We start from the raw sequence: 10,593 nt of genomic DNA on the forward strand, positions 1-10,593 counted from the left end.
GATGACGAAAGACAACTTATATATTGGGGTTATGATAAGCTAATCCGAGTGAAAAGTCGAAGTTAACTTGTTGGAGCTGTGACAAAATTGGCTAATTTGAAAAAAAATTGCAATGTTATTTTCGATAATAGCAATGCCAAAGGAGCTAACACAGAGACGTGTTAAACATTTAATCAGGTTCCGAGTGTTTTCAGGTGCATGACTATATGCATCGATCTTTTCTTCCGTAGATGAAGTACGGTCGGTTCATCCTCTCAATTGATGTGTTTTCAAGAATTATGAATGGTTTGTACACAGATTGGAATCGCCAAGATACAAATGAGGTTTAGAATGAAATCAAGTGGCAAACTTGAAGAATTGTTTAGTTTCATATGTTATAATCAATATTTTAATTCAATTTGATTGTCCAATGTTCTTAGTCCACAGTCGATAGTCCACAGTAACAGTCAAATAATTCATATATAGTTTAATATATAATATTCGAATTAATTAATACGTATCGTGACCCGTATACATGTCTCAGACTCGATCACAACTCAAACTATATATATTATTGTAGAATCAACCTCAACCCTGTATAGAGAACTCGATCATTACTGCATATAGAGTGTCTATGGTTATTCCAAATAATATATATAGATGCATCGATATGATATGTCAAAACCTTGTATACGTGTCCTGATATTTAAAGTGCGTAAAATAAATAACAGAAATTAAATGACGATAAATTAAGTGCGTAAAGTAAATAACAGAAATTAAATGACGATAAATAAAATTGCAAGAATGTAAATTGCGATAAATAAAATGTAATCAGTTAGCTAGGAACAATTAGCTAGGAACAGTTAGCGTTGATTCTTAACAAAATTTCTCATAGTTAATTTGTTTGTTTCTAACAAATTTTATTTTGTCCAATATTTTTTCTTCATTATGCCACTTGTTGGATTCTGATAGGTCAAAATCCAAATATGAAATTTAATGAAAAGGGTTATTCTGCGGTGAACGGATACGTATATCTGTGGATGTAAGTAGGATAGTAAATGGCTTGTTGAATCAGATTCGAAGAATGTACAATGTAATTTATTAATGTGAAATATAAATATTCCTTGGGTATTACCTACCCGTTAAAATATTTTCATCATTAACAGTTTGTACAAAAGAATTTTTAATTACAATCTTTATGAAAACATATATACATATATATTTTCTTTAGATGTAATCATGGATTTAATGAGTTAATATTATATTAGACTCATTTGATTTACCGTTAGAATAAGAATATATAATCTCTAAAACATTAAAGATTATATAATCGCCATGTCGAACGAAGATAAATAAGGTAGAATGATTCGTAGAACGATGATTATACTCGAGGTACAGAATGAGATATTGGGTATGTGATGTTGAAACTTATGTTGTTGGTTCTCCTTGATATCTATGGTACGTATGACGTTGATGTTCGAGGTACAGATTGTAATGTTGAGGTGTTACTGGTTATGATGTTGGTGCTGCTGATGGTGGTACTGTTTATGCTGCTGGTGTTTGTAACCTTCGTACCATATTCTCCAAAGCCACTACTAGAGCGCGAAGCTCGTTGACTTCTTCTATTACACCGGGGTGATTGTCGGTTCGGACGAGCGGATAAATAAGATCTAGAATTTGGTATAGTATATGATCGTGACGAGATACTCTGGAAATGAGAGAGAAATTGGTGTTTCGGACAGGTTCGCCGGTAAGTGCTTCAGGTTCTTCGTCAAGAGGACAATATGGTGGATGAAAGGGATCGCCTTCTTCTTGTCTCCAATGACTAAGTAGGCTACGAACCCATCCCCAATTCATCCAGAATAGATGATGGCTGATTGGTTGGTCCATCCCGGTCACGCTGTTTTTTGGAGCTTGAGTGGGACTCCATGTCGGAATCCGAGGGACTTGGATTAGTGACAAGTTCTATTTCGTACAATTGAATAAGGAAGGTTGCGATATGAAATGATTTTCGGTGATCGGATGATATTCTACTTACATAGAATACCTATACATAGTACAGAAGATCCCATAAATTACGGAGGGAATTAAGGAAACATGTCAGATAAAGTCTAAAGTAACAGATACGCTAAGATATGGATTAGCAGATACGCTAAGATATGAATTTGTCTATACACTATTCATGCAATCAATGCAGTAAGATGTGTCTAGACTAAGAATGATAAGCAAGTGATTATTCGACAAGAAATGATAAGCAAAACTTTTAACATGCAGACACGGTCGAAGTCCAGACTCGATAACGCATCCTAACGACTATCAGTTAGACAGACTAATGCAAGACCTGGTTCGCTAAGACCACCGCTCTGATACCAACTGAAGCGACCCGTCCTAATCCATCCGGACGAAGTCCATATCGATTATAAATGATTCACAATAGTTGATTTCATTGCAAGGTACTTGACCTCTATATGATACATTTTACAAACATTGCATTCGTTTTTAAAAAGACAAACTTTCAATACATTGAAAGTTGACGGCATGCATACCATTTCGTAATATATCTAAACTATAAATGACTTGATAATAATCTTGATGAACTCGACGACTCGAATGCAACGTCTTTTGAAATATGCCATGAATGACTCCAAGTAATGTCTCTAAAATGAGCAAATGCACAGCGGAAGATTTCTTTCGTACCTGAGAATAAACATACTATAAAGTGTCAACCAAAAGGGTTGGTGAGTTCATTAGTTTATCATAATCGATAATTTTCATCATTTTAATAGACCACAAGATTTTCATATTTCATAAACATCATTCTCATATCAGGCATTTCGCAAACTGCATAGAGATAAAAATCATTCATATGGATTGAACACCTGGTAACCGACGTTAACTTAATGCATAGAATATCCCCAAAACAGAACCTCTCGTTTGTATAATAATCTCGAAGTACTAAAGCATTCGTACCCCGAATGGGACTTGTCACGGTCCATATATCTATCTTTAGGATTCGCGTCAATTAGGGGCCATTTCCCTAAATTCTTAGGTTACCAGACTTGAAGGGCGATATTCGATTTAATAATCCAACCCTAAAATGTAATTTTAAGTACTTGTCTATTCCGTAAAATGGTTGTAAAAGCAGTGCATGTATTCTGAGTCCCAAAAATATATATTGCAAAAGCATTTAAAAAGGGAGCAAATGAAACTCACCTAATGTATTTTGTAGTAAAAATACATATGACTATATTGAACAACTGAACAATGCAGGGTTGGCCTCGGATTGACGAACCTATATCATTCGTATATATATTAAAACATATAATCGTAATTGAACAATTTCATATATTATAACTTTATATATTATTTGTTTAATTTGTATATATATTTGAAAATGATTATTATTTATATATAGTTATATATACATATACATATACATACATACATACATACATATGTATATACATATGTATATATATATATATATATATATATATATATATATATATATATATATATATATATATATATATATATATATATACCTAATTTGTTTTATATGAATATTTATATAAAAATTGTTAATATAATATATTCCTACTTATATGTAATATTATTTATATGTATATTTCTATATACTTGATAATATAGTAATTAAAAGTTTTATTTGATTTTAATGATAATATTAATAATAACATTAATAACCATAATCCTAATAAGAATAATACTTAAATGATAAGATTAATAATACTTATAAAATTTTTAATGATAATAACGTGTTTAATACTTGTAATATAAATGTGATATTAGTAATAACCTTAATAATAATGCAAATCATATTTATATCTGCAATAATAATAAATGAAAAGTGTATCGAAATTCTTATATTTGTAATAATAATGTTAATAATTATAATACTAAAATAATAATAGTAATAACCATATTTGTAACTAAAATCAAAATAATAATAACGATACTTACTACTTATGCTAATATTTATGATAATTACAATATCAACAATAATTAATAATAATAATAATAATAATAATAATAATAATAATAATAATAATAATAATAATAATAATAACAATAATAACAATTTAAAAGAAATGAAATCTACCTTTATAACCCCTTTTTAAAAAAAATTGCAGCAAGTTGGGATCGAACCCAAGACCTCTCACTCAACCGTTAACACACTTAACCAATGGACCATTCTCGTTTTTCTGGAATTAAACCCCTCGATTTTAAATATAACCCGTATTACTATATGTTCTAAGCTTCTTCTTCCAGTATTTCAACCAGAGTTCAATTCCAACAATTACGAGCTCTATATTTAATTTAGGAATTATAATTGATACAGAAACGTTTAGAAGTCTATTATATTAATTAAAAAGAAAAGAAACAGAAGAAAAAGCTGTAACAGCTATTTTTCAAGAACCTCATGAACCTTAAATCGAATTTCAATTTCCAGAGCGTTTTAGATCATACTTTCAACATGAAATATATTGAAAAACTTATTTTGAAACTAACTGTATCCTTAATTGAACCTAAAACATCAAATTGAAATCAAATTTCACGATGAACTATTTTGTTGACTTTTGAAATTAAAAGTTTGACCTTCAAATTCGAACTCGATTTTGTAAATTAACGACTGAAACTTTGCAATTAGTTTGAGTAAGGGATTCCTAACCACTCTGCATTTTTATTTTTCTTCAAATCGTTATAAATCAATCCGGAGGCTAAGTGGGTCAAAGATGAATATGAACACTGAACTTTAATCAAGTTTTCTGTAAATATGTTACTGAAAAATGTATTGATAATTTGAGGGGTTTATGATTCATAAAGTGGACGAATTACAGTGTTTAATTTGTATTGAGAAGCTTTAGAATAAGATTCGTGAATTTTGGGTTTGAAGGTCACGAACAGAATTTAGGAACAAAATTTTTATAACAGATACTAACAGATATATTTTTGTGTAGAGATAATTGATTGATTTTTATGAATGAGTTGCTGTATATAAAAAAATGAACCTCGACATACATTCACAGGTGAATAGAAAACAGAAGAAAAAGAAGAAACTGATCGATATATATAACTGATTTGGTTCTTATTTGCTTTATATATATATAATAAATAAATAAATATAAATATAAATATATTAATAATAATAATCCTATTAATAATAATAATTAATAATAATACTGATAATAATATTTATTAATAATAATGTTTAAAGTAATCTTAATAATAATAATAATATTGATAAGGATAATATTAATAATAATTATAAGGGTAATCATAAAATGAAATAAAATACTAATAATAATAATAAAAATGATGATTTTTAGTAATAATAGTATTTAAATAATCATAACAATAATTAAAATTATAGTTTTAATGATTCTTATAATAAGATTTATATTTATCATCTTTATTTTATTAATCATAACTTTTTAACTATAAATGTAACAATACTACTAATAATAATAATATTAATACTACTAATATTAATATTGATGTTAATATTTATACTTTAATGAAAGTAATAATAAAAATATTAATCTAATAACAATATTTTAACTTGTAATTACATATATTAATATTACAATTTATTAGTTATGTATTATCATATAATATATAATAACATATATTTAATATTTAATATATATATATATATATATATATATATATATATATATATATATATATATATATATATATATATATATATATATATATATATATATATATATATATATATATATATACATACCATCAATAATTATGTACTCCCATCATTTGTATATGTATATATATATATATATCTAAATACTTCAACTACTACGCAATTAATTATGTTTTACATATCTAGTAAATAAATGTATTAATTATATATATTGAACAATTATCCCAGAGTATAACATTATACATTAAATACTTTGTTAACGTTGACAAATTATATTCGGAATCATTTATATTCAATATACTCTATATATTTAAATAACAAGTTTTAGTTGTTTTAAGTTATCTTTATTCACAAAATAGTTCATTAATATATCTAGTTTATTATATATATATATATATATATATATATATATATATATATATATATATATATATATATATATATATATTTATATATATACACATTTATATTTACAATTCAAAGGTTCGTGAATCGTCGGTAATAATCAAGGTCAAATGATTTCATAAAACAGTTCAAAAACTTTGAGACTCAACATGACAGACTTTGCTTATCGTGTCGGAAACATATAAAGATTAAGTTTAAATTTGATCGGAAATTTCCGGGTCGTCACAGTACTGTTATTATTGTTTCGGTACTGGTACGGTAAAAATAGGTACTATACCTATACGATACCGAAGTAAGTAACAAAATATTAAATATTAATTCATGCATGTTTTAATAAGCTTAAGACCTATTAATGTTGCAATGACGTTTCGAAATCGTTAACTAATAATTATTATTTTTACAAACTATTACATGAAGACTCTACATATAAATTACATAAACGTGGATAATCGTAAGTTATATGTACTTTAAGAGATTTGAAATGAATGAAATTATAGAGTAATTAAAAATTCACGTTGTAAAAATTAGAACTACCAAATCATAAAATCATATGACAACCTTATGGGAATCGTATGTTTATATAAAGATTCTAAAAAATTAGAATGACTCAACATAAATTCATAGTAAAACAAAAGTTACGATAAAAGTTTTTAAATCAAACTTACCATAGATTTTAATGATAAAAATGGGAAAAAAAATTACTTAAATTTTCGGGTCTAAATCAAACTTCCGTCAAACTGATAACATGAATAATTTATCAATATCTATAAATCTATAAATAAAAAAATACGCCAAACCGTACTATATCTTTGAATAACTTAACTATATATGTTTGTAATGTGGCATCCTGTACAAAAACGAGAAATTACCGATATCGTACCAAAAGTACCGCGTTCAAAATTATTGACTATATAGGTACCAAATACTGTACCGATTGTAGCGATACGGTACCGGTTCTATACACTACAGGTACGATACAAATACGATATCGGAAATTCAGGTATCGGCGCTCATCTCTATTTACAATCAACATGTACAAATCAATGTTGTAAACGACGTTCATTGCGTTTTTTGAGATGGCCGTTGCGGTGTTTTGGTGACTAGCCCGTCTCGACCCCGTCCTGTCTTCTAATATGTCAGTCAACAGTCAGAAGTTGACTCAAATGCAGGAAAGGTCAGGTGTGCTGGTCAAAAGTCAAAAATTCGGTTAAAATTGACCTAGTTTAGTGTCACTTTTTTAATTATATTAACGGTAATAGCGATTATAGATACAAATTTATCTACAGAAATTTTTTGATTTTAAAATATGTTATATATGTAAAAGTAAACGTCAGTTAACTTTCGTCTCAACTTCTTTCTTAAAATTTTAAGGTATCGACCCGTTTCGATGTGTTTTCAAACTTTGTACATAGACGTTGATTGATGCCAGATACTCACTGATCCACGTAACGTAATTACCTACACAGCACGTGACCCTCAATCAATAATTGGATAATCCAGACCACGTCAGCATCTTTCTGTTTTATTATCCACGTACGCACTCCTCTTAATATCCACTCCCATTTCTTTCTTTGCATATAAACCTATCAACTGACACCATTTTTTCACTCACCCCAAAAATTCACGAAACTAAAAAAGAAAAAAAAGACAAAAAACCAACAACTCTTCACCATCACTATCAACACCACCAATAATCTCGCCGGAAAATGATTTTTCCGGCAACTATAATCTCTTCTTCCAAACTACTTCCTAATGTTAAAGTGCCTGTTCATCGCCGTCACATTCTTCATGAAAAACTCTAAACTAAGTTCTCTATTTCGCGTTTAAAAAGTTATCCGTTTCTTTCTGATTTAACTAACCTAGACCAAAAAAAGGTATCAATTTTACTTTCGGCGATTCGAACACGTAACCTAGTTATTTCAATCCGCCGTTGCATTGATTGCTTCGTTTTATAATCTCTCCCAAACCTGAAACTCTGTACACATTTAGTGAATTTTGTACTATTTAACCACTTCTTATTTCAATCAACTGATCTCATTATTATCAAATCAGATTTATATAATTAGTTAAACTACAGCTATGCCTTTCCAGATGATGAAGATTCAACCGATTGACATTCAAACTTTCGAAGAATCGGTTAATTTCGAGTCTCCGGTGACAGTGAAACCGGTTTTGAAATCTAGATTGAAAAGGCTTTTTGATCGAAAGAATAATTCTGAAAAATCAAGCAGTGAAGTAAAAGAAGTTGAATTCGAACCGAGTTCTGTTTGTTTGGCTAAAATGGTTCAAAATTTCATTGAAGATACAGTTCCTGAAAAGCCGAAATGCGGCCGTAATCGTTGCAATTGTTTTAATGGAAACATTAATGATATTTCCGACGACGAATTCGATCTCTCTACTGCTGGATTCTTCGGTGATTCAAATGAAACTCTAAAGGTAAATCACTAAATTCCGTAATCTAAACGCGAATTACAATCTAATTTAACTAATTATCGTAACATTAAAACTTAAATTGATTTGTTCATATAGAGCTTGACGGCGTGTTCGAATATTACTCAGCGGAATCTGTTAGCAGACACCTCAAAAATCGTCGAGAAAAACAAAATTTGTAAACGAAAAGATGATTTGAGGAAACTTGTTGCTGGTGGATTAGTAATATTCGGTTACGATGCTTCAGTTTGTAAATCTCATTGGGAGAAAACATCTTCATATCCTGCAGGTACTAAATGTATATCAATCTTTTTATGGCCCCTTTTGGCTCGCGGAATTGGCATTGAATCTAGACACGCATAGTGTCTAAATTCAATTACAATTCCGTAGGAATACAGTTTTAATTTCAATTTTAGTATTTATATTTATTATTATTTATTTATGTTTTATGTTTTATTTTATTATAGGTGAATATGAATACATAGATGTTATCGATGAAGAAGGAGATAGGATAATAATTGATATAGACTTTAGATCTGAATTTGAAATAGCTCGACCAACCGGAAACTATAAAGCAATCCTTCAATGGTTACCGTACATCTTCGTCGGTGAAGCCGATCGCTTGCAACAGATTATTTCAATTGTTTGTGAAGCAACGAAACTGAGCTTGAAGAAGAAAGGAATGCACGTTCCTCCATGGCGGAAATTCGATTACATGAGATCTAAATGGATGTCGTCACACATCCGTACACCGTCGCCGGTGTCGGTGATTCTACCTCCGATGCCGCCGACTCCACCGCCAACACCTGATGCAAATGCAGTACCGAAACAGGTTTTTTGTGATGAGGCGGTTGAGTCGGAGTGCGGTGTTTTTGAAATGATTTTTGAAGAGGAAACGACGTCGTTGGGGTTAACTGATGTGAGTCAAGGTCATGGAAGTGAAAGAAAGTCCGATGACGGTTTTGAGACGCTGGCGGTTGGGACGTGGCAGCCTCCGGCGATAAAACCGAGGAATGTAGAGAGAGGAAGTAAATTAGTGGTTACCGGATTAGCTTCTCTCTTTAGAGAGAAAGCATGAAGGAATAAACAAATTTTGAAATTATTTTTACCTTTTTTTTTTAGTTTACTCTATTTTCTAACGAGTAAAAAAACAAAATATTATATAAAAAGCAATGCAAATATTATAATGATACTACTTCGGTCAATCCACAAGTGTTCATTTTATATCTATCAAACAAATGTACTCATTATGGAGAGAGAAGATGTTTGCCTTCGCTACCCTGTATGGACCTTCCCAACGGGGGCTCAGTTTCCCAGTATCCTTCGCATGACTTGCGTCGTTCTGACGCCAAACCAAGTCACCGCACTTGTAAGAGCGCGAACGCACACGCTGATTATAGTACTTTGCAATTTTTGCTTGTTATTTGCTTCGTTGACAGCCGCAGAGAGTGCGCTCTTCCAGCAAATTAAGATTTTTCCGCAAAGCTTCAGAGTTATTTTGCTCATCAAAATTTTGTATGCGGAACGTTGGTACCCCAATTTCTGCGGGTACAACAGCTTCTGATCCATAGACCAAACTGAACGGGGTCTCACCAGTGCTTGCTTTGGGTGTTGTTCTATGCGCCCATAAAACCTTCGGTAGTTCATCTACCCAACCAACGCGACCATGACCCAACCTAGCTTTGATTCCAGCTACTATATCCCGGTTGGTGACTTCGCACTGGCCATTCGCCTGCGGATGCGCAACAGATGTAAAAGTTTGCTTAATATTAAGCTCCGCGCACCAGCTGCGAAAAGGGTCACCCGCGAACTGCGTACCGTTATCGCTAACAATTTCGTTTGGTATACCAAATCGACAGACGATGTCTTCCCATACAAAATTTCGCACCCTTTTTTCTGAGATTGCTGCCAGCGGTCTCGCTTCGACCCACTTTGTAAAATAGTCGATTGCAACAATCAAGAATTTGATGTTTCCTGCGTGTGCAGAATGTGCGTAAGGTACTGATGTGAGTAACATGTTTAGAAAATAAATGATAAAATTACCTCGGCCTTTTGGGAATGGTCCGAGTATGTCGATGGCCCATTTGCAGAAT

The 10,593-nt window shown here is 30.8% G+C and overlaps 1 protein-coding gene across 3 annotated transcripts; it reads left to right on the top strand.

The window, feature by feature from the left end:
• Nucleotides 1–7,689: 7,689 nt before the first annotated feature.
• On the top strand, nt 7,690–9,692 carry LOC139844879 (uncharacterized). 3 transcript variants are annotated; one of them, XM_071835101.1, is made up of 4 exons: nt 7,690–7,944; nt 8,148–8,506; nt 8,600–8,789; nt 8,968–9,692. In XM_071835101.1, exons 2-4 carry the CDS (start codon nt 8,150–8,152, stop codon nt 9,576–9,578), a joined length of 1,158 nt encoding a protein of 385 aa, XP_071691202.1. In that variant the 5' UTR covers nt 7,690–7,944; nt 8,148–8,149; the 3' UTR covers nt 9,579–9,692. The 3 variants fall into 3 exon arrangements, with proteins under 3 accessions (XP_071691202.1, XP_071691203.1, XP_071691201.1); XM_071835102.1 differs by having other exon boundaries at nt 8,162–8,506; XM_071835100.1 differs by having other exon boundaries at nt 7,690–8,506.
• The last annotated feature ends 901 nt before the right edge of the window (nt 9,693–10,593 follow it).

This window comes from Rutidosis leptorrhynchoides, chromosome 4, assembly GCF_046630445.1.
Source record: "Rutidosis leptorrhynchoides isolate AG116_Rl617_1_P2 chromosome 4, CSIRO_AGI_Rlap_v1, whole genome shotgun sequence".
Classification (NCBI taxonomy): Eukaryota; Viridiplantae; Streptophyta; class Magnoliopsida; order Asterales; family Asteraceae; genus Rutidosis; species Rutidosis leptorrhynchoides.

Excerpts from the sequence above, each read along its gene's own strand:
- LOC139844879 (XM_071835100.1), top strand. The coding sequence starts at position 8,150 with ATGCCTTTCCAGATGATGAAGATTCAACCGATTGACATTCAAACTTTC. Across the intron at positions 8,507-8,599 it reads ATTCAAATGAAACTCTAAAG|AGCTTGACGGCGTGTTCGAA; the intron begins GTAAATCACTAA and ends TTGTTCATATAG. Across the intron at positions 8,790-8,967 it reads AACATCTTCATATCCTGCAG|GTGAATATGAATACATAGAT; the intron begins GTACTAAATGTA and ends ATTTTATTATAG.